This window comes from Sceloporus occidentalis, unplaced genomic scaffold, assembly GCF_023333645.1.
Source record: "Sceloporus occidentalis isolate IW3139 unplaced genomic scaffold, rSceOcc1.0.p SCAF_4, whole genome shotgun sequence".
NCBI classification, from domain to species: domain Eukaryota; kingdom Metazoa; phylum Chordata; class Lepidosauria; order Squamata; family Phrynosomatidae; genus Sceloporus; species Sceloporus occidentalis.
Genome location: NW_028316984.1, coordinates 2,107,500 through 2,132,348, shown reverse-complemented (window position 1 = coordinate 2,132,348; position 24,849 = coordinate 2,107,500). Strand labels below are relative to the sequence as shown.

Sequence of the window (24,849 nt, the reverse complement as noted above, 5' to 3'; positions counted from 1 at the left end):
TGATCCTGTCCTCTGGAGTATTAGCTATTCCTCCTAATTTGGAGTCATCTGCAAATTTGATAAGTATTCCCCCAATTCTTTCCTCCAAGTCATTGATAAAGATGTTGAATAGCACTGGGCCCAGGACAGAGCCCTGTGGGACTCCACTGGTCACTTCTCTCCAGGATGAAAAGGTGCCATTGTTGAGCACCCTTTGGGTTCGTCCGGTCAACCAGTTACAAATCCACTTAACAGTTGCCTTGTCTAGCCCACATTTTACAAGCTTGTTTGCAAGAATGTCATGGGAAACCTTGTCAAAGGCCTTACTGAAATCAAGATATACTATATCCAAAGCATTCCCTTCATCTACCAAGCTGGTAATTTTATCAAAGAAAGAGATTAGATTTGTCTGGCATGATTTGTTTCTTTGAAATCCATGTTGACTTTCTGTGATTATGGAATTGCCTCCTAGATGTTCACAGACTCTCTGTTTAATGATCTGCTCCAGAATCTTTCCTGGTATTGATGTCAGACTAACTGGACGATAATTGTTTGGATCCCCTTTTTGAAGATGGGGACAACGTTTGTCCTCCTCCAGTCTGCTGGGACTTCTCCTGTTCTCCAGTAGTTCTCAAAGATTATTGCCAATGGCTCTGATATTACATTTGCCAGTTCTTTTAATACCCTTGGATGTAGTTCATCAGGTCCTGGAGACTGTCCAACAAAGTAATGAGAATAAAAGTGGGAAAGAGACATGTATGCAACTGAGAGCCCATAACAAGGAAGCTGGGGAGGAAAGAAAGGGCACAGTTAGGGGAAGCCCCTTGAGACTCTCTGGAAAAAATAAGTTGGCAGCAGGAGAGTTTTTCTAGACTTCAGTCAAGCAGAACTTAAGGCAGCAATGTCGAAACTCTGGCCCTCCAAGTGTTTTGGACTTCAGGTCCCAGAAACAACGGCCATCTTGGCCTAATGGTCTGGGATTCTGGGAGCTGAAGTCCAAAACACTTGGAGGGCCAGAGTCTGGACATCACTGATTTAAGGTAACCCTTTTAATGCAGAAGCCTGAGACCCACTACAGACCTAACAAGCCTTAACCCAAAGATGTCCAGACTCTGGCCTTCCAGGTGTTTTGGACTCCAGCTCCCAGAATCCCAGACCATTAGGCCAAGGTGGCTGAGGCTTCTGGGGGCTGAAGTCCAAAACACCTGGAAGGCCAGAGTCTGGACATCAGTGCCTTAATCCCTGTCTAAATCCACTCACTCCCCACAGGAGAATATGAACTTCCGCTCTGGGGGAGGAGGAGGAGGAGGAGGCGTGGCCAATGCCCGGGAGACTGGAGGGAGGGAGCGAGAAGGGGGGGGGTGCCCTCCGGAAGTGACGTCTCTGGCTGCTTGAGCGTCCACTCTAGGCTTGAGAGCTCTATGCTCCTTGCCATAGCTGGGTAAGGCTGGGCGTGCGTTTGCGCGTGCGCAGTGGTGGCGGGGAGGCCACTCTCCATCCAGTTCGTCGTCACTCCTCCCCCGTCGCTCGCGCGCACGCCGCCGCCGCCTCTCCGCTCTCCGCCGTCGCCATGGCCGACAACGCCAACGCCGCCGCCGCCGCCGCCGCGGGCCTGGAGAACCACCGCCTGAAGAGTTTCAAGAATAAGGGCCGCGACGTAGAGGTGGGTCTGCGCCGGGCGGGAGCTAAGGCCGGCGGAGACCCCCAGGGGACGCCGAGGCTTGGGCCTAGGATGGAGGAAGGGGCTTTGGGCGCTGCCTTTGGGCGGAGGAGGAGGAGGAGGAGGAGGAGGGCGCCTTGCCTTTGTGTTTAGGGGCAGCTATGGGCTCATGCGGCTCCTCCGCTCCGGAGTGGGTCTGCATTAGGCTCCCTGGCGCCGGTGGCCCTTATTTTAGGAGGCTGGCCCTTGTGGGCGACGAGGTTGAGGAAGGAGCAGGACTCGGTCCTCCTCGCAGAGAGGGCATTGCACTTGGGGGCCCCTTGGGTGGCACGGCCAGGGCAGCAGGCATTCGGAAGTACTATTGCTATTGTTATTATTGTATCTGGTACTCAAGACACCAGCTTCATAGGCTTCAGTCTGCTCCCTCAGATCCATATTATTATTATTATTATTATTATTATTATTATTCAGAGATGTAGCCCTGTCATTCTGCGGAATCAGTCTGTAGGGAGACCTTGCAGCCCCTTTGAGACTCACTGGGAGGAAGAAGGGGCAGCAGGAGCTTTCCTAGGCTTCAGTCTACTTCCTCAGATGCATATTATTATTATTATTATTATTATTAGATATAGCCATGTTAGTCTGTGGAATCAGTCTATATATATATATACAGAGAGAGAGAGAGAGAGATTGTAGCCCCTTTGAGACTCACTGGGAGGAAGAAGGGGCAGCAGGAGCTTTCCTAGGCTTCAGTCTACTTCCTCAGATGCATATTATTATTATTATTATTATCATCATCATCATTATTATTATTATTCAGAGATGTAGCCCTGTCATTCTGTGGAATCAGTCTGTAGGGAGACCTTGCAGCCCCTTTGAGACTGACTGGAAGAAAGACAGTCTGCTTCCTCAGATGCATTTAGTCATTCTTATTATACAGTCATCCCTCCATATTTGAGGCTTTGATATTTGCGGATTTGATTATTCACTGATTTCATTAATATGTTCTCTCTAGGACTGTCTAGGTCCTCCAGTGCAACTCTGTGGTCAACTTTAACTAAACGTTGCACTGAAAGACCATTTGTAGCTACTCCAGTGCCATTCTGTGGTCAGTGTATGTTGGACATTGACCACAGAGTTGCACTGGAGGACCTAGAGATTCCTAGAGAGGTGTCCTCTCAGGTAAAAACAGTGTTTTCGTTATTTGCGGTTTTTCCATATTCACGGGGGTCTTGTTCCCCTAACGGTTAACCCCAGCGAATATGGAGGGACAACTATATATATAAGACCAATATACAATCTATAGTGTATCCAATATACAATAAAGATAAAATTCAAAGATACAGCCATGCTAGTCTTAAGAATCAGTCTCTGGCCCCTTTGAGACTCACTGAGAGAAAGATGTTGGCAGTATGAGCTTCAGTCTGCTTCCCCAGATGCACATTATTATTATTATTATTATTATTACTCAAAGATATCGCCATGTTAGTCTGTGGAATCATTATGTAGAGATATTGTTGAGACTCACTGGAAGAAGGTGGCAGCATGAGCATTCATGATCATCAGTCCACTTCATCAGATGCACATTATTATTACTATTAAAGGTTACAGCCATGTTAGTCTGTAGAATCAGTATGTGGAGAGATCTTGTATCACCTTTGAGATCTCACTTACAGAAATTGGAAGTATAAGCTTTCCTAGACTTCAGTCTGCTTCCTCAGATGTGTATTATTATTATTATTATTATTATTATTATTGTCATTCAAAGATAAAGCCGTGTTAGTCTGTGGAATCAGCCCATACAGAGATCTTGTAGCCCCTTTGAAACTGACTGGAAGAAAGAAGTTGACAGCAGCAGCTTTCATAGGCTTAAGTGTACCTCCTCAGATGCATTTGGATGTTGTTGTTGTTGTTGTTGTTGTTGTTGTTGTTGTTGGTCAGGCTTTTGCTAGTGAAATAAAATCTGCATCTGCTTTTCTCATGGTAAGTAGTATTTTAAGAAGCTGGTGGTTATGGGCGTCTCAGGGGTCTGGAGAAGGAGAAGGACATCATCTGTCCTCAGGCCTTGCAGTTTAGGTCACTGCTTTCACCCCTGTTAATGTTCCAGGTTACAGGGGAGGGGAACTCAAAATAATGACGATAATAAGAATAATAATAGGTCAGACTTGTGCTAGTGAAAGTCTGCTTCTACTCTCCATTTCTGCTGGTGAAAATGGTTAACTGGAATGGCCTTGTCTCCCTTCTCTTTTGCCTTTGGATTCTGACAGGCCTTTGGCATCTCAGTGGCATTCCCAAGGAGCTCTATCCCTTCCTCCTCTTGACCCTCGTTCTTAAAACTTTGGATAAGTACACACACACACCTCTGGGTTTATTTTGGCTGACTTACTTTAAAATAATTTTTCCGTTTAGAATTATGATTTTATTGGGACGTCTAGTGGTTCTAGCAGAACTTCATTTTGCAAACTGGTGATAGAGCTGGAGGTCTAAATAAAAAATGGTTAAGTAGGGAGAGTAGGCCATTTGTTCTTGGTTGTTAAATGCCCTTAAGTCAGCCCCAACTCATGGCAATCCTGTGGATGAGACATCTCCAGGATCCCCCTGTTCTCAACTGCTCTATATAGTTCTGCCAGGTGCAGGCCTAGGTCCTCTCTGATTGAGTCCAACCATTTGTGGTCTCTCTCTCTCTCTCTCTCTCTCTCTCTCTCTCTCTCTCTCTCTCTCTTGCCCTTAGCTGGTTTCAAGTTAACCTGAACTCATGGCAACCCTGTGAATGAGATATCTCCAAGACCCTGTGTCCTCTACATTTGCTCAGGTCCTGTAGGCTCTGGCTTGTGGTCGCCCTAACTGAGTCAATCCATCTAGCATGTGGCCTTCCTCTCTTCCTACTTCCCTCCAACTTTCCCATCATCATTGCCTTTTCTAATGAGTCCTTCCTTCTCATGATATGTCCAAAGTACGACAGCCTCAGATTGGTAATCTTGGCTTCCAGAGAGATTTCTGGCTTGATCAGTTTGTTATTCCAAGTATTCATGCCATCTCATGATTTGACTAAAGTACAACAGCCTCAACTTGATCATCTTGGTTTCCAGGGAGAGTTCAGGCTTACTGTGTTCTAGGATCCATTTATTTGTCTTCTTGGCCATTCACAGTATCCTCAATACTCTTCTCCAGCATTACATCTCAAATTCTCTTGAGTTTCAGTCTCTTTCACATCCGAATATGGTAATGGTGAATGTGATGGCTTGGACAATCCTCACTTTAGTGTTCAGAGTTATATCTTCACACTTTAGGATCATTGTCTAATTCTTTCATAGCAACCCTTCTAGTCTTCTTCCTAGTCTTATTCTAATTTCTTAGAAATAATTTCTTAGTACAGTCGGTTCTTCTTATACACTGATTTTTTATACACGGGTTCAAGTATACACGGTTTGAAAATGTTCAAAAAAATTATAAATTTCAAATATCAAATCTTGATTTTCCATTTTTTATAAGGGACACCATTTTTCTATGTCATTATATTTAATGGTACTTGAGCATACATGGATTTTGTTATACATGGGGGATCTTGGAACCAAACCCCAGCTATAACAAGGGTCCACTGTAGTAATCCACTACTAGCTACAAATGAAAGAATGAGGAACAACAGGTGCACTTTCCTGTGGAAATCCAAATCAGACTGAAACAAGTGGCCAGTGGTTAGATTACTAAGGTCCAAAACACATTGCAGAAATAATCCAGTTTGAGGCCACTTTAACTGCCCTGGCTCAGTGCTAGGGAATCCTGGGAACTGTAGTTTTGTGAGACATTTTAGCCTTCTCTGTCAGAGAGCTCTGATGCCACAATAAACTACAGTTCTCAGTATTCCCAAGGACTGAGCTAGGGCAGTTAAAGCAACCTCAAATTGGACTACTTCTGCAGTTTGTTTTGGATCTAAGATGTGAAGCACCAAATCTTATAATTATTTTTGTCTAATGCAAAATCCAGACTAGCATATACCACTACAGCTGGACTTATCTAATGATTGCAAACAGTGGCAAAATAGTTAAATATTCAGTGATTTTTTTAAAAAATGGAGTTATTTGGTTAGGCTGTAATTGTAAATATAATTTGAGTGGGCTCTATTGAGCTCAGTTAAACTTTTTTCTCAACAGATATGAATGAAACTAGGGGTTTGTTTCATAAGCCTGATTAGCAACAAGTTTACAAGAAGGGCCAGTGTGAGACAAAGCTGGGAAGTTGGGAGCCAATTCTCCATATTCTTCCCCTCAAAGAGGAATATGGACAAAGCCTGTTCCTGTAGATGGCAATACACCTCAGTGTTGTTTGGTGTGGAGCAAGCTGCCACTCTATTAAGAGTTAAGTTTTGCTCTGGAGTCTCCAGCTGCTGCTCTTTATAGAAAAGGATCAGAACTGTTAAAGCCACCCTAGAGTATGCCTAATGATGCATCTACACTGTAGAAATAATGCTGTTTGACACCACTTTAGGTAATCTAGCTCCATCATAAGGATTCTTAGGATTTGTAGTTTTACAGGGTCTTTAGCCTTCTCTGCCAAAGAATGCGGGTGCCTCACAAAACTACAAATCCCAGGATTCTGTAGGGTGGATGCATCCTAAGAAACCCGTATGAAATTCATGGGGTAGCCTTAATTCAACAGGCAACTAAAGGCAGATGCACACACTTATGGGTATAGTCACACTGCTGTTGTGTGCCTCCAAGTTGTTTCTGACTTATGCCCTTGTATCTTTATGCTAAGACAGTTTCCCCTAACCTGGTCCCTTCTAGATGTGTTGGACCAAAACTCCTGTTCATAGAATTATAGAATCATAGGGTTGGAAGAGACCACAAGTACCATCCATCAAACCCCCCTGCCATGCAAGAACTCTGAATCAAAGCATTCCCGACAGATGGCCATCCAGCCTCTGTTTAAAGGCCTCTAAGGAGGGAGACTTGACCACTCTCCGAGGGAATGTATTCCACTGTTGAACAGCCCTTACTGTCAGGAAGTTCCTCCTAATGTTGAGGTGGAATCTCTTTTCCTGTAGTTATCCATGATCACTTGGACAATTGTATCTGAGGGACCAAATGTTGGGAAAATCCATTTTTGACGACAGACTTCTATTGTTCGGTATTCAGAATGTGATCCTCTCTGTTCTGAAATCAGACTGGAAGGTGCATTGAAGATCTGTTATCTTGCTTTGCCTAGTGATAAGCACCTTGTGTTGTATATGTCATGACACTGTTCATGTTAAAGGCAGGGACTTGGAATCATTTTCATGGAACAGTGGCATGGTGGCTTCTGTTAGGCCTAATATCATTATGCCTGTTTTAACTCTCAGATTTGGTTCTTATAGTCAGACAAGGTGGTAGACCAGTGTTTGGGCTGTGCTATTTCAGACTATATGTAAGGTCTTGTATTTCTCTAAATCAGGGGTAGGCAACCTTTTTGAGCCGGGGGCTGGGTTGCTGTCTCTCAGACCACTGGGGGGGCCGAAGCCATGGGCGGAGCTTCCACCCTCCAGGGGCGGGGCTGCATGCCGGGGGTGGAGCTTCCACCCTCCAGGGGTGGGGCTTTCTCTGCTCCCTTTCCTGACCTCCAGCTGTCTGAGAGACAGCTAGAAGTGTGGGGGGGATTGGGAGAGGGGTGACAGGCGTGCGCCTGCTCCTCCTGCCCTTCCTTGGCCCCCAGCTGCCTCTCAGAGACAGCTTGGGACCAGTAAGGGCCCGTGAGGGGCAGAAGCAACAGGTGCGAGGTCCCTGCTCCTTTCCTCAGGGCTTCGCCAGGCCTGAGGTGTCCTCCGAAGGACACCTCAGGTTTGCCGAAGCCCCGCGGGGAGGAGGAAGCGTGTGCCTGCCCTCTCCTCCTCAGTCCCTTCCTTCGGCCAAACAGGCTCCAAGGGGCCCTTTCGGCCGAAGGGGAGGGAGGCCGAAGGGAAGGGCTTGGGCACCCATCCCAGGCCCTTCCCTTCGGATCTTCCCTTCGGCTGAAAGGACTCCAAGGGGCCCTTTCGGCCAAAGGGAAGGGCTTGAGCACGCCGCCGTCCTGGGCTCCTCCACGGCCTTTGCAGCCCCAGAGCTCTCTCTCCGGAGGGAGGCCTGGGGTTGCATGGGCCGTGACGGAGCCCCAGAGTGGCAGGCCGCCTCCTGGGCTCCTCCATGGCCCTTGCAGTCCCAGGCCTCTCTCTCCGGAGGGAGGCCTGGGGCTGCATGGCCTTCTATAGGCCCGCTGCGGCCCCTGGAGCCCTGCTGGAGGGCTCCGGCGACCGCAGCGGGGCTCCTACAGGCCTGGATAGAGCCGGCAGGGGCCGCCAGCGCTGGAGGCCTCCTCCTCTTTCCCGGCTCCTGACAGGGCCCAGGCCCCGTCAGAGGCCGGGAAAGAGCCGGCGGGGGGGGGGGCGCCAGCACTGGAGGCCTCCCCCTCTTTCCTGGCCCCGCGAGCTCCTTCCCGGCCTCAGCGGAGGCCAAGAAGGAGGAAGGAGGCCGGCGGCCCCCCAAAGCCCCCGCGTGCTTGCGTGAGAGACCTTTGGCCTCTCACGCGAGGGCGCGGGGCCTTTGGCCTCTCGCACGAGAGGCCACAGGCCCCATGCAAGGGGCCCAGTCCTGCTGCTGATTGCCTCCGGCGCGGGGCCTTTGGCAATCAGCGGCAGGACCGGGCTCGGGCCGGGGGTTGCTGACCCCTGGCCGGGAGCCAGGCCGCATGCGGCCCGCGGGCCGGGGGTTGCTGACCCCTGCTCTAAATCATAAGAAATCCCTACACATAGAAAACTACTGATTGAGAGAAGTTTTCTAGCTTGCCCTTGCATGTCTTTTTCTTTGTAGGAAAAAAAAATGGAGGGATATTTAATCACCATGGTCTGAAATGGTACAAGTTTACAATTTGAAGGTTTTTATTTTAACTGGACTTTAAATTAGTCTTTTGCTTGGTTGGAGTTGATTAGCTGTTCTGATAAGATCAAATAAAATATTTGTTCTTTTACAGGTTTTCTCCCATACCTGAAATGCTAGAAACCAGAACTGTTTTGAATTTCAGATTTTTTTTGGGGGGGAGGGATTTTTGGATACCTCTGTTTGCATATATGTACATAATGAAATATGTTGGAGATGAGACCCAGGTTTAAATGCAAAATTCATTTATGTTTCATATACACCTTATATGTATAGCCTGAATGCAATCTTATGCAATCTTTCATTATGTGTATCAAACAAAGTTTGTATACATTGAACCATCAGAAAGCACTATCTCAGCCACTCATAGACAACATTTCAGTTTTTGGAGTATATTGGATTTCAGAATTCTGGATAAGGGAGACTCAACTTGTATATTAAGAAAGTAGTGAGGTGAAGCATGCTTAATCAACGTTAATTTGAATTAAAATCCTGAATTAGTTTCATGTCTGCATATTTAATAGCACAACTGCATCATATGAGTAGCTTTATTCCTGTATGCTGGGTATTGAGTTAACATTATTGTATAGTGAGGATGGCTCTAGACCTTCACTGTTCTTTACTGAGTCTTTACTCTAGATAAAAAGGAACAGGCCCCCTCCCTGCTGTCTTTTTGCCTGCAGTTGAAGACATTTTTATTTATGCAGGCGTTTGGTGAATGAATTTTACTTCTGTTGTGCTGTAAATGCTTTATGGTTGTTACTGCTTTCAACTACAATTGCCCCTCCACATTTGTGACTTTGACTTTTGCAGATTTGATTATTTGTGGTTTTGATTAATACATCCTCTAGAAATCTTTAAGTTCCCCAGCACAATTCTGCTGGATGTTGACCATAGAGTTGTGCTGGAGAACCTAGAACTTTCAATTTGTAAGCCCTCCAGTATGATTCTCTGGTCAACTTCTAGCAGATGTTGACCATAGAGTTGCACTGGAGGACCTGGAAATTCCTAGAGAGGTGTTCTCTTAGATGAAAAGAATAGTAGTTTTTTTTTTGATTTGTGGTTTTTCCATATCCATGGGGGTTGTTCACCGCTAAACCCAGCAAATGTGGAGGGACCACTATATGTATTTTTAATTTATGTTTTAATATTAATAATATTTAATTATTTTTTTAACTTCTGTAAACAATCAAGCCAAGAAAGTATTCTCTCTATTCGTACATGTCCTAATGGACAGGCCAGAATAGCTAAAGAGGTAGTTGTAGGAATATTTAGCTACTTTAAATGTATTCAGGTTTCCAGGATGGTTTCAATGGTACTAAGGGAACTTGCAGGTATGATCTCAGAGTCACCGTCAGTATTTTTTTTTATAATTCTTGGAGGACAGGAACAGTGCCAGCAGATTGGAGGAGGAGGGCAGATGTCCTTCAAAAAGGGCCAAGAAAAGAAAAGAAAAGACCCAGATGACTATCAGTATGTTTTTTTCAAAAACAAGCCATGTCAATCTAAACTTTTTTGTTTGGTAAGAGATACAAGCTTGGTAGACCAGGAGATTGCTGTTGACCTAGCATATCTTTATTTCAGCAAAGCCTTTGACAAAGTCCCCCATAATATTCTTGCAGGCAAGTTGGTGAACTGACTAAATAGTGCTGCTGTTAGGTGGTTTCATAATTGGTTAACCGACTGAATCCAGAAAGTGGTCACCTATAGTTGCTTTTCATCCTGGAGAGAAATGATGAGTGGAGTGCCCCAGGATTTTATCTTGGGACCAGGGTTTTGTAGAAGGCATGCTTATCAGACTTGCTGATGACACCAAATGGGGGGAAGGTTAGCAAATACCATAGAGGACACAATCAGGATTCAGAATGGCCTTGGAGAGCTAGGCCAAAACTAAAAAAATGAATTTCAGCAGGAATAAAGGTAAGGTACTATATCTAGGCAAGTAAAATGAAATGCACAAATATAGGATGGGTGACAACTTGATTGAAAGCTTTGCATGTGAAAAGGATCTAGACGTCTTAGTAGACCACAAGCTAAATATAAGTCAACTATGTGATGCAGCAGCCAAAAAATCGCATTCAATTTTATGCTGCATCATTAGTAACATAATGCCCATATTGAGGGAAATAGTATTGCCACTCTATTCTGCTTTGGTCAGAGCTCCCCTGAAAGCTGTCCAGTTCTGTGTATTGCAATTCTAGAGAAGCATGTCTAGAGAAGCATGACCAAAATGATCAAAGGTCTGGAAACACACATGAGGAATGACTTAGGGAGCTAGATATACCTGCCTTGGAGAAGAGAAAACAAAAGTGATTGATAACTGTCTTTAAACATCTGAAACATCATGTAGAAAATGGAGTGAGCTTGTTTTCTGCTGCTAGAACATGAACCAATTGATTCAACTGTCAAGAAAAGGAATTCTGCCTACAAATTCTGCCTGGAAGATGAGCAAGTAAATGCATCTTTGATGTTGTGGATGACATTTTTAGGATCTGTGATGTTACTACCAGAGTAGGTGTGCAGACAGAGTTAGTATCTGTAGCTGTGGCAGGATCTGTACACATATAACAAAAGAATTCTCAGAGAATATATGTCGTGATATTTTAATTCAGTTTCAGTTTGATTGTTGCTATTACTTTTATAATAATAAACTAATAAACTTTAGTCTTATACCTAGGGTTGCCATAAGTCAGGACCTCCAAACCGGGACAAATGTAGGACAAATGTAGGACAACATTTTCAAAAAATGGAGGACACACGAAAAAAATTGATGATTTTTTAAAAAATGTTAATATAAATGCATGTTTCTTAGGCATGATCAAAATGGAAGGCATTTTGGCATTATTCCTAGACAGATGGCAGAAATGGACTTCCCTTTCTGTCCATCCCCCCTCCCCCCATTCCAAACAGTACATTTGGGCATTGGCCATGGCTTTACTTAACATGGCCTCTTGCATATTTCAGAGACTTATTCTATAACCAAACCCCTTGTTGGGTTTAACACTTAGCATGGTTTAACATGGCTATGCATATTGAACATGTTAAGATGGTTTCGCAAAAAGTGGATTTGCCATTTCAGGTTTCTTGCACCAACTGTACTTCTCAGAAGTGTGTACTTGGTCAAGGGACTGTGGTTTTTCTTCACTGCGCATGAGATTGTAAAAATCACAGCAACTTACATTGGCCAAGCCTCAGAGGCTTGCTGATATCAATATCACCATTAAAGAACCAAAAACACACAGAAAAGGCACTTTGGAAAGTCACACTCTCTCGGCTTCTGAAACAGTGCCTGCATGCCTCTCAAGCTGACTTATATAATCATCATCATCATCATCATCGCACTATCATTGTCAAAGCAAGGGAGACTTGTTAGCATTAAAAGCACCCAAAACACACTTTGGAAGGTGACACTCTCTCGGGTTCTGAAACAGTGCCTGCATGCCTCTCAAGCTGACTCATATCATCATCATCACCACACTATCACTGTCAAAGCAAGGGAGACTTGTTAGCATTAAAAGCACCCAAAACACACTTTGGAAGGTGACACTCTCTCGGGTTCTGAAACAGTGCCTGCATGCCTCTCAAGCTGACTCATATCATCATCATCATCATCACACTATCATTGTCAAAACAAGGGAGACTTGTTAAAAGCATGCAAAATAAAATTAAAAAAACTTGAGGCCTCTGACACTTACCACCACCACCTCCTCCTCCTCCTCCTCAAGGCTATGGAATCCTGGGAACTGTAGCTCTGTGGACCATTCAGCCCCCTTTTGTCAAGAGAGCTCTGGTGCCACAAGAAACTACAATTCCCAGAATCCCATAGCACTGAGCCATGGATGTTTAAGGGGGGGTCAAACTATTTCTGCAGCCTTTTGCTACCCCAAAGCCCTTCCTATTTACAAGCAAGGCAAAAACTCTTCCTTCACCAAGCCGTTGAAAACCAACCCAAGTGGAGGGCTGATTGCTTCTTTCCCATTGGTCATCTTCGGGAGAAATTTGCATATTACAAGTAAAGGTGAAAGGGCCTCAAAAATGATCCTGTGATAAAGAATTACAAGAATACTGACGCGGTATACATTTAAAAGATGAGGTGTTTAGACTCCCAGTGAAACATGAACGATTTATAGCCTTTTTTCTTTTCTTTTCTCACTGTAACCTGGAAGGTAATGCCAGTTACAGGGTATATATACCAACCTGGGTGGGCAAAAGCTCTAAGTGGCAGGCATCCCGAAGACCTGCTCTCTAGGCTATGCCGCACAGGGAGGTAAGGAGGGCAGGGCTGCGCGGGGAGGGCGGGGCGGGGCTTCCCCCTTCGCCTCCTCCGCCCCAGGCTGCGCGACCCTCCTCTTCCTCCTCTGCTCGGTGGTGGAGGAGGAGGGCAGCGTGGTCAAGCGCTGCAACCAGGGTTGTCCCGTTTTTTTGCGGCACCCAGGACAGGAGGGGCCCAGGGCCGCCAAAACTGGGATAATCCTGGTTGCAGCTGGGTTATGGCAACCCTACTTATACCCTGCCTTTTCCTAGTAGATAAGACCCCCACATCCTGTAGTTTGGGTTATGCTCCACCCACTCACTCCAATAGGCAGGGAGTAAAGAGAGAGACCTTCTGGTGACCCCACGTGGGTAGAAGTAACCCTAGAAGGCCAGTCTTGTCCTGCCTATCACTCCAGTAGGATGTGTTTGCTGTTGCTCTGCAACTTCTTCACTACAGCCACTCCAGTCCTTTTCCTTCTCTTCGTTTCTCTTTCTGCCTTGGAAGCATGAAGAAAGATTTAATATGGCAAGGGCTCCCAGGATTGGAGAAAGGTCTTTACTTTGCCTATGACTCTCCCTCTCCTCCAAAGCTGCCCCCTTTTATGGTGGGAGCACAGGAGATTTCTGCACAGCTTTGCAGCACATGGGAGCTGTGGGAACAGATAGTGAGGGGTATCCCCTCCATGTCTCTGTTTCTCCACATCATCTCTGCCCAGCCCATTTAGGGCCAGGGATCAGTGAGGAAACTGGCCAGAAGTCATGGAAACTTCCCTTCTCAGCATCTCTGCCCAGCCTGTTCAGGGCCAGGGTTCAGAGGACAGGCCAGCCAAAAGCCATGGCAAAGGATTTTTCTGCATCACCTCTGCCCAGCCTGAAACAGGGCCAAGGTCAGAGAGGCAAGCCAGCCAGAAGACACAGGAGAAGGGGTGAGTACCAGGGGTCCTCTCTCTCCAGCCACCAAGGAACCTTTGCTAGATCTAATGCCCTCGCTCAGGGCAGGCATTGCCAGGAGGCCTCTGCCATTGCCACTGCAGGCACTATGCCTAGCATAAGGTTTGGGACTCTGCCAGGAGGGCAGATGGGGGGATAAGCTTTTGGTCTCCCCCTTCCTTCCCATCTCTAGCCCAATGGCACCCAGGACCCCAACAGGTATGGGAGATCCTATTGCAGCCTGAGAAACACATGGTGGTGTTGCCAGGGCTCCTGCACATTCCTTGTGAATTCAACTGTCATCTCGGCCTCAGAGGGAGCCATCAGGCAGACCCAGCAATATCGGGGACTGCCTGAAGGAAGAGGCCCCTCCCTCCTCAACTGTCATCTCGGCCTCAGAGGGAGCCATCAGGCAGACCCAGCAACATCAGGGACTGCCTGAAGGAAGAGGCCCCTCCCTCCTCAACTGTCATCTTGGCCTCAGAGGGAGCGATCAGGCAGACCCAGCAACATCAGGGACTGCCTGTAGGAAGAGGCCCCTCCCTCTTTCAACTGTCATCTTGGCCTCAGAGGGAGCGATCAGGCAGACCCAGCAACATCAGGGACTGCCTGAAGGAAGAGGCCCCTCCCTCCTCAACTGTCATCTTGGCCTCAGAGGGAGCGATCAGGCAGACCCAGCAACATCAGGGACTGCCTGAAGGATGAGACTTCTCCCTCCTTTAACTGTCACATTGTATTTTGTATTTATTGCAGTTTTTTACTGTACACCGCTATGATCATTGCGGAATAGCGGTCTATAAATAAAATGTATTATTATTATTATTATTATTATTATTATTATTATGAGATGGTGTGAAAGGAGGCAAAGAACTCTTCTGCATTATACAGCCACCATCTTGGCCACATGGCTGTAAAGGAATCCCAGCAGGACCTGAGGCTTCCAACTCTAAAATGGTCTTTTTGGCTGCCACAGAGCATCCCAGAAGGAAAACAGAAAATGGCTTCAGGTACTCACCAGAGGGAGCATGGCCTCTGCCACCCACTTCTAAACAGAGGCTGGAGGGCCATCTGTTGGGTATGCTTTGATTGAGAGTTCCTGCATGGCAGAATGGGGTTGGACTGGATGGCCCTTGGGGTCTCTTCCAACTCTAGGATTCTATGGTTTTCTGCGTTCCCTCCTCAAAAATAACAAAAAAAAAAAAAAAGGGGGGGACCACTTGTGGATAGGATGGGTCGAGAATTCCCTTCATCCCCAATTGTGTTTGGCTTCACCCCCCAAACTGTGGCACTCTTGAGAGAGTAGTTGGAGCACTTGGCCTCTCCTTTCCATCAGAGATTATCCTTTCTTAGGATCCAGACATATCTCAGGTAAATGGGGAGCCATGTCCCACAGCAGCCCCCTCTGCCCTTCCTAGCTACCTATGCAAGTGGGAAGGGAGTTGAGGACCAAGCCAGCTTCTATAATGCAGCCAGGTTACTATAAAGCCTGCCTGAGATTGAAAGGGCTAAGCTTCTAAACCCCACCTTGAAGTTGTGGCTGTCTCAAACATAAATAAATTAAAATGCCCTGTAAATATCAGGGCTACACTACAGGCCATATGCAGCTATCTACCCATGGTTACAAATGGTCTCCAGTCACTGCTAACTTGTTCCCTCAGTGCCTGGAATAAGCTACTGCCCAGGCAGCCTCCCTTGATCGGGCAAAGCAAAGAGGGGAGAGCCCCCACAGCAACAGGTCTGGGGACTCAGATTTAGAAGAGATACTGGTTAACATTTTATGGTGTTCTGGTGTTAGCCCATGAGGTTTGAGTTGTGCTGTTTCTGCTCACCCCCCTCTCCTTTTTCTTAGGCCAGAGAAGATGCCTGGAAACTAATTCAACAAGGGAAGGGGCTAGCCATAAAGCCACATGATGACTTTTCTTCCCTCCTCATGGGCCTCCATCTTTGCCTCCATTGGGGCCAGAGCCTTTTTGCCTTAGCTGGATCAGCCTAAGACATAAGATGAGCACATGTTTCTCCTCCCTTGTGCAAACTGGTGTCAGCCTTAGCACTTATCAGTAAGAGCATAAGTTTTAACAATACAGATTCATTTAAACAGGGTGACTCAAGTAAGGAGAAAGAATCAAGGCGGCTTACATGACAAGTATAGTCACATGTACAGTCAGCCCTCCATATTCGTGCCTTTGAGACTCGCGGATTAGATTATTCACAATGTCAAGGCCACTAATGTTGGCATTTCTCCTTGGGCAGCCCAGGGAGAGATCGGGGAGGTGAAGGCAGGAGGTGCCTTGTTCCCCCCCCCTTCTCCTCCCCAATCCTTTCCTTAGGCAGCCCAGAGGGATTGGGGAGGCGAAGGCAGGAGGTGCTTTCCCCCCCCCCCCCCCCGACCCTTCTTCCTGATCCTTTTCTTGGGCTGCCCAGGGAAAGGATCGAGGAGGAGAAAGGTCTTGGAGGGGCCAAGGCACTTCTTGTCTTCTCCTCCCCAATCCTCTCCTTGGGCTGCCCAGGGAAAGGATGGGGAGGAGAAAGGTGTTGGAGGGGCCAAGGCACTTCTTGCCTTCACCTCCCCAATCCTCTCCTTGGGCTGCCCAGGGAAAGGATCGGGGAGGAGAAGGAGCAGGGAGCCAATGAAAGAGACAGGAGGGTGGGAAAAGCTCTTCTTCCCTTGCTCACCCTTCCCTTTATCTGGCTTCTAAGTGAGGGGTGTAGTTATTTGTGATTTTTTCCATATTCGTGGGGGTCTCATTCCCCTAACCACTGCAAATATGGAGGGGGACTGTATATTACTTGTATAGTATCTATAGACTTGTGGGAATCATGAGGCTTACTCACTTGAAAAAATGCTCTGGGAAAAATACATAACAAGCAGGATAGTCCTCTCCCTCAAAAAGCATAAGGAGGACTGATCATTCCTTTTTCTAAGGTCATTTTCCACTCCTGGATGCCCCCAAAACTGGCAGTTTATTCCATTTGGTAAATAGAAGAGAGGTGGTCTGGGGAGTCTGCAGGAATAAAGTCTGTAAAAACAGCTATAGGAGACCACATTGTGTCCTGAAGTATGGAGAGAACCGTGTTTCAGTCTGACTCCATCTTTTCCTGTTTCACATAGATGCTATTTTGAAGTGTCCCCCCAGGATGGAAAAGAGATCTGCCTGTAAAAAGCAGTGGGAAAATGCAACTTTTTAATGTAGCTTGGGCTGGTAATCATTATGTCTAGTCCTGCTACCCTATCCCTGCAAGTAGCGACAAAGAGAACATTTTCTGCTTTCTATCTTAATTCTTAGAATGGGTGAGAAACATTTCAAAAAATAGTTTTGCTGATAAAGTTTCAAAGCATATGCAGTTCATACTCTTTATATTAGAACTTGGAAGGGGCTGTGGCTGGGACCTACTGGCTTTGATAGTCCAGCAGTGAACACTGAATATTTTAGGTCAGACTCTCAGTGATTTACAAAAGCCCTATTATGTTTTCCAGATGTTTTAAACCTCTGTTGCAAGGTGGGCTGAAGCATAGAGAGTAACTGTACAGTGCTTCATCCCCACGTTGCAGCTTGGATTGAGAGAATAGCATGCAGCAACTCTACAGTTAATTCATTGTTGTAGAGGTTGCACTGGTACTCGAAAACTGAATGGACTCCTTTTGGTCAGGCAGAGGAGGAGGACATATCTTGATATTCATGTTCGGGTGGGTGGAAAACATCTCATAGGCAGTATGCAGACATGAAAGTTCTGTTTTTTTAAAAAAGTGTTATCTGCTGCCTATTTCTCTAAACCTGTGTAGCATTATATCTGGGTAATAGAAACATATAGGCTGGGATCCTGTTATTGTTATGTGCAATTGTAAGTCCAACAGATGCCTTGTATATCATTTTGTAGTCATTGTGGGAGTCAATTTTTTTTCTCCCGCTGCAGTGACCAAAAACCTTCCCAGGAGTCACCATTTCACTATGATAGCCCACTCCTTCACAGCCATTCAGTGGGTGGTAGAGAACTCATGGGATCAGAGAAGTGTCTTTCTGTGTCCCCTTAAGAGTTAGATAGATGCATTATCTACTGAGGATCCCAGTTGATCTTGATGAATGACAGCATTTATCTGCATGTGGCTACAACGGCATAGCCAGATTCTTTGATTTCCTCCAGCTTTCCATCAGTTACTAAATTACCATGGAGGGTGGTCGGAACTGTGAGTTCAGGGTAAGTTGAGAGGAAATGTGTAGCATAGTTCAAATTATGGCATGTTTACACTGTGCTCTCTAATGCAGGAATTCAGCAATCACGTGTTGGTGAAGTAACACAAGTATGTTGTGTTCAACATTTTTGTAAAAAATACATATCCTTTACAGTGACAACAATTCCAGTCATGATGTAATTGCTATATTCTGATTAGTTATTTTGCTCATTTCTGTAAAAAAATGTCTTGCAACAATTATTTAACTAAAACCCATAACATTATATAGAATATATATGTGATATTTCTCCAACATTTAGCTGAAATTTGCTTATCAGTGTAACTAAGTTTTAGTAGAGTGTTATAGCAATGAAAATGCAGTTTTAAATTGTGAGCTCCTAAGTTTGACAGAGATTGACCTAATAAGTATGGTGTGCCATAGGGCAGACCACCAATTGTCCTCAGTTTCAAAACCAAGATCTTCTCCCAAGGTTTTTGCCCCTTCTTCCAATGTTACCATACAGGTATCCGATAAAACAATATAGCTTAATGTTTAATACAGGTGAACTGCTTTTACGTTGTATCAAAAGCGATTCAAATTGTGAGAGTACGGTTTTCAGCCAACTTTACTTCAGGATGAGATGTGAAATTAATGACTTGATGTATGTGCACACACTTCCTCCAGTTGAAGTTTCAGTTGATTTACAGTCTTATGATGTGGTCCAGTAAATAAATCCTGATCTTTAGCTTCTCCATCTTTAAACCTTGGAATTTTGTCATAATCTAAAAGCATGACATAAGAAGGGCAGCAGATTTGCCAGAGATAGACTTAGTTGTTTTTGGCCATCTCCATGTTTTCAAGGACATTCTCTATAAAAGAATTTTTAAACCTTCAGACACATGTAATAGGTATAAAAATTAAGCATCAACATTGAGATATAACATAAATCTTATTTGTCTCAGTTGAACAACTTTGTAATAAAGTTTCAGACAAGGGATTCTTAGACCATTGTTTTTCCAAACCTAAGTTCCTTAGACAGTGTTGTGTATGAAATCCTTTTTTGTTTATTTGTTTTGCTAAGGTGAAATCATGAGATTTAAATAGGATTGTTTGGAAAAAATAAGGAAACTTAGGGTCAGAACAGACTGACTGGTAAAGCTGGTTTCCATGTGGCTTGGGGGGCTTGACCTATAGATGCCACATGCCCCCAAGATGTCCAGAAGCCGCCCTGGCTGATCAGACATGAGCAGCTTGAAGCCGCCTTGGTGTTGCGGTTGGGCCGCCTAAGGTGGCTTTTTACCTACCCTCCACTCCTATTTGGGCCGGCTCCAGGGCAGACTGGGGCCTTGGCTGAATATACAGTCCGTCCTCGCCTTATGCGGGGGATCCGTTCCGGATCCCGCCGTGTAAGGTGAATTCCGCCTATGCTCGAGCCCCATTGGAAACAGTGGGGCTCGGGCGCGGCGGCGCGGGAGCATGCGGGGCGCAATGGGTGCGCGCGCCCATTCAATTGAATGGGATGCGCTGCCCCTTCTGCCCCGCGCATGCCCTGCGGCTTGAGCGCGTATGCTCAAGGCCGCGTATGTAGTTGCCCATCTAGGTTAAATTTAATTTTTTTAAACGTTTTATGTTGTCCAAGGTCCAAAACACACTTGCAGAAATAATCCATTTGGAGACTGTGGAGACCGCTTTAACTGCCCTGGCTCAGTGCTAGAGAATCCTGGGAATTGTAGTTTATTGTGGCACCAGGGCTCTCTGACAGAAAGCTCAATGTCTCACAAAACTACAGTTCCCAGAAATCCCTCGCATTGAGCTATGGCTGTTAAAGCAGTCTCAAACCAGATTATTTCTGCAATGTGTTTTGGGTCACTGTCTCCAATCCAGAGGCTAAAATTACTAGAATAAAATTACATCACAGTGTCTTAAAATTTTAAAAGAATTTGGTGATGCTTTAGGTATACCAATTAATTTGAAAAAAAAATCAAAAATATTAAGTTTTAATTTTTCTAAAAATGATAAAGTTACTTTACGATTGTAAACAAACATTCCAGTCTTTGTGGTGTCCATGAAATATGTAGGAGTGACATTGTATCAAGAAACTGTTCCCATTATATTTGGAACCACTTGTTAAAATGCTAAAACAAAAAATTAATACTTTGAAATCTTTGAAACTATTTTTGCAAGGCTGCATAGCAGTCATAAAAATTTCAATCCTTTTAAATTTTACATATCTGTTTCAGGTAATTCCAGCACCAATTCCAGATTTACTATTCAGCATCTGTGAAAACCTGGTGAACATTTTGCATAAGGGAAAAAATCACTTTTGATACTGTTTCTGCATTATTCTTTATTTGTTAATATGGATAAGTGGAAATAATTTAAGTTTTGGAAACAGGGACTTGGGGACTTAATAGGTCTCTTTCGAAAGCTGGTTAAAAAGACCACTGAAACGTCTGTCTTCAAATACCAAAAACTTCTAAAACTAATAAACTGGTGTTATTTAACCTCTATGAAATTGAAAGTGTTTTCTAAATGCTCAAATTGTTGTTGATGATGACATTGTGGTTAGTTGGGGCCTCACCACCATATGTGGTGGTCATACCCACGAGTCCTTCGCTTATGGAATTTGCTATTTTCAGAAATCAATAAAATTACATCACATTGTCTTTATCGCCAGAGTTGGGATGACTGTCTCTTTCCTATAATGGAAGTGAGTCTCTTTCTCATATGTTTGGCAGCACATTTAGAGATTGCACAACACTGGAAAGGTTTAAATGCCCTGATACTTTCTCTGTGTTTAGATAAGAGTCTGGAACTTCATGCTGATGAAGAAATTAACTGAAAAAGTAAGGGCTACTAGAGATGACCAAAATCACTCTAAATTGTATGATACTTGGCAGAAGTAAAATTCCAGTCCTCTCACTCCCCCTTCCTTACATGTTGATATTTCAAAAGATGCTATATTATAATAGTTGTCATGTCAGCTGAAGATGTCCTATTTGAATGGTCAGGAAACATCAAATCAGTATACTTCATTGTACTGGATCTGAGATGAATTGTTTAAAATCTTTTAAAACAAATAAAAAGAAAAAGGAAGTTTCAAAACATAAGACAATTTATTAATGACATCTAAAGGTCTGATCACATTGTCATCTGCAAGTAAGCTAATTATAGATAGCTCTTTGGTCAGTAGTTTTAATTTGATGTGACCAAGACATTATAAATAAAGGTGGCAAGAGGTTCCATGGCAAAAGTGAAAGTTAGTGGTAGCAATGAGTATCCCCACTTGTTACCTCTCTAAATATCAAATACAGTACAGTTGACAGTTAGATTGACGAGTAGTTCAGTATCTGTACTACCATTTATATAGCAGCTTTGTGAATTAGCCTCCCGTATTCATATAATTGGCTGACCTGGAAGAGATATTTTCACTCCAATTTATCAAATGGTTAGACTATTCTGAATAAGTACTAAACTGATTCAGAAAGTTCTTTAATTTTGATTCAGCCAGATTGATCTGTTTTGATATAATGAATTAGCATTGAGACTAATCTGTGTGCTGAAAAGTGTGTAAATATACTGATTAATAAGGTAATTGATTTATTGGAATCCACCTCCTCCACATCTTTGTCATATTTGGAAATCACATTGATTTTAGATACTTGCCCTGATGTGGCAGTGAATGGCTCAGGTATATTGGAGTTTGACAGTTTGAATAGAATTGGTGTAAACTGTCCTGAAATGTGTAAAAGTTGCAGTGAAGCTGTGTAGGACTAGAGACTTGTTTGGTTTTAAATGTTTAATATCTTTTGATAGCTTTCCTGAATGCTATTCAGTGCTCTTAATTTTAAAATGTCAGAATTACAATTTTTGGACTTGCATAAATTGATCCTTTTTTTAATTGAAATAAACATATACATACATACAAAAATGGTACATTATTGGTACATTATTAAATGTATACAATGAATTGACTTCCTCTTCCATGTAAGTCTTATACAGTTTTTTTACAATTATCAATATCCTTAATACTCTACCTTTACCACTTATTTTCCTTCATTTACAGATTAAGTTTATTCTAACCTCTTGAAAAAGAAATATATCTGTCTTGTGCTTGTATCTTTTCAATGTTCACCTTAGTTGTGTTGTTTTTAGGACCAAATGTAGAAGCTGCACTTTCACAATAATTTGATAAGATACCTCAGGATATTTTGATTAGCAAACAGACTAAATACGGGATAGATTATTATTATTATTATTATTATTATTATTATTATTATTATGCTTTATTTATATAGTGCTGTAGATTTAGAAGGAAACACCATCACATGGATCCATAATTGGTTGGAAAACCATGCTGACAGAATTGTCATCAGTTGGCCCCAGAACAAAACTCTTCAGTGTTTCATCAGGGATTTAGATTATGGAGTGGAGTGAATCCTTATCAGATTTGCAGATGATACAAAACTGGGAGGGGTAGCTAACACACTGGAAAATGGAAATAGAATAAAAAAGGACTTTGATAAGCTAGAAAACTGGGCTGAAAATAAAATAAAATTCAACAGAGGCACATGTAAAATTCTACATTTAATCCTTAAAAACCAAATGCAGAAGTTACTTGTGGGGTTCATGGGGGTTACTTGGTTCAGCAGTACATGTGAAAAGGACCTTGAGAATATTGTTGATCATATATGTTGAATATGAACCAGCAAAGAAGGCAAATGCTATCTTAGCCTGCATTAATAGAAGCATAGTTTCCAAGTCAAGTGAAGTACAGTGGGCCCTTGTTATATGCGTGGGATCTGTACTGGACCTCCCATGCATATGGAAAAAACTGCTGGACCTCAAGTCCCCTTGATTCTAATGGTTGTATGCTTCTGCACGCAATGCTTGTGGATGCAGCACGGGTGTGTGCACCATTTTGTCCCCCTGGTCAGGCCGCCCACGGGAGCTCAAGTCCACAGATGTCAAGCCTGTGTATGGTGCGGGCGGACTGTAATAGTCCCACTGTTTTCTGCGTTGGTCATGTCTGGAGTACTGTATTCAGCTCTAGATTTTAAGAAATAGACAAGTTGGAACATGTTCAGGGAATGGCAGTGAGGATGATATAAGGTATGGAGAACAAAACATACAAGGAGAGGTTCATAGAATCATAGAGTTGGAAGAGACCACAAGGGCCATCCAGTCCAACCGCCTGCCATGCAGGAACTTGCAATCAAAGCATACCCGACAGATGACCATCCAGTCTCTGTTTAAAGACCTCCAGGGAAGTGTGTTCCACTGTTGAATGAGCTGAGAGAAGATTGGGGGTGACAGGATCACACTTTTTAAATACAGTCCCTACTTATCCACAGGGAATTTGTTCGAGAACCACCACCCCGCTCCGCAGATAGCAAAAGGTGCACACAGCCCCTAATACAGCCATGTGCACACATCCATTTAAAATAATGGGGCTTGCTGTCCAAGGAAGCTCAAGTCTGCGAATGGCAAGCCCACAGAAAAGAAGAGGCCACTGTACCTTAAGGGCTGCCAGAAAGATGAGGGTACAGGCATGTTCTCTGCTTCCTCAGAGGGTAGAATTAGAGAAGTTACAGGACAATAGATTTTGACTGGATGCTAGTGAGAGTGAGAGCAGTTCAGCAATGGAACCAATTGCCTAGAGAGATTGTGGGATTTCCTTCTCTGGAGGTGTTCAGAAAGAGTCTGGACAGCTACTTGCTGGGGTTGCTCTAACTGGAAATCCTGTGTTAAGCATGGGTATCCCTTTCAACTCTACGATTTTGTGAACATGTTTTGCAATGCAGATGGTGTCTGTTTTCCACATGTGTAGAAGTGTAATTACAAGGCATAACTTGAGTAGGAAGGATGTGGTTTCTCCTATCCATTGTTTCTCCTAGTGAGGGATACTTCTAGTCTTGGTGGCTCATTGCAAGATAAAGCAACTTGGGTTGCAGTAGTTATGGGGAAGGGGGTTCAGCACAGGGAAAGTATCCCTGACCACTGAAATCAGTCTTGAAATTATTTCTTTTTTCTGCTTTATAGAAAATCAGCAGTTTGTATCTCCTTTGACATAGGAAGCAGCTGCCTAGTCCAACCTTTAGCTGGGAGTTGCACAAACATGGTTAAAGAAGATGAATTTGAAGAACCATTATATTCTGAATGCTTATTTCACTTATGTATTGTATGTTTCTAACTTTTTTTCTCTTTCCAGACTATGCGAAGGCATAGAAATGAAGTTACTATTGAACTTAGAAAGGCAAGTATATCACTTTTTGTTTGGTTTTTGTTGTGTTAAAAGTGACAGTGAGGGGTTTAGCTAAAAAGCTCTATTTTGTATGTAATTTGAGGCAAAAGGAAACTTACTGTCATGCCATTGGAACAGAACCTGCACTAGTGTTCTGTGAAGTGCACACATTTGTGTCCAGGTGTTCCTAGCTGATAAAGTAAGTGCTAATATTTACAATGTCCTTCCAGAGTTCTGTTGTGCCTCCTCATTTTTTGGGCTGATCTTCATAGATACATCACATGCTTACAGTCCCATTGATGCCACCTGCCATGACGTGACCACCTATCTATGCCTTGAGGTTACATTTTACCTCTTCATGTATAGAAGGCCCCTTGTCAGTGACTCCTGCCCAGTCTTCAGCCTTTATATAATTTCCCTAAATGCATAAGGGCTAGGGCCTCAAGTGTCTTCCTCTTCAAAGTTTAATATCTTAGGTAGCGTGTTTGTATGTGCCTATATGGTTTAGAATTCCCCTGCAGCCCCTCCCTCACAGTCATCCCAAACTGTGATTGGCTGTCAGCAAACCAAGTCTGCCCAGTAACTGCAACATGACCCATCTTTGTTCTCAAGTTTTAAGACCTTTAAACCTCTTCTAGTAAACCAGGGGTGCTATGTTTGCTAGTAAATCAGGAGTGAGGATCACACAGCTCTCCAGATGTTAGATTGCAACCTCCAGTACTCTCACTGTTG

At 44.0% G+C, this 24,849-nt stretch overlaps 1 protein-coding gene across 1 annotated transcript in view; it reads left to right on the top strand.

Annotated features, from left to right (window-relative positions):
• The first annotated feature begins 1,442 nt into the window (after positions 1–1,442).
• The window catches only part of KPNA3 (karyopherin subunit alpha 3), a 51,653-nt gene continuing 28,246 nt past the window's right edge, over positions 1,443–24,849 (top strand). The window contains exons 1-2 of the mRNA XM_089519064.1: positions 1,443–1,642; positions 24,085–24,129. Of these exons, the coding sequence (XP_089375190.1) occupies positions 1,550–1,642; positions 24,085–24,129 (138 nt within the window). The 5' untranslated portion in view covers positions 1,443–1,549. The remainder of the gene's footprint in view (positions 1,643–24,084; positions 24,130–24,849) is intronic.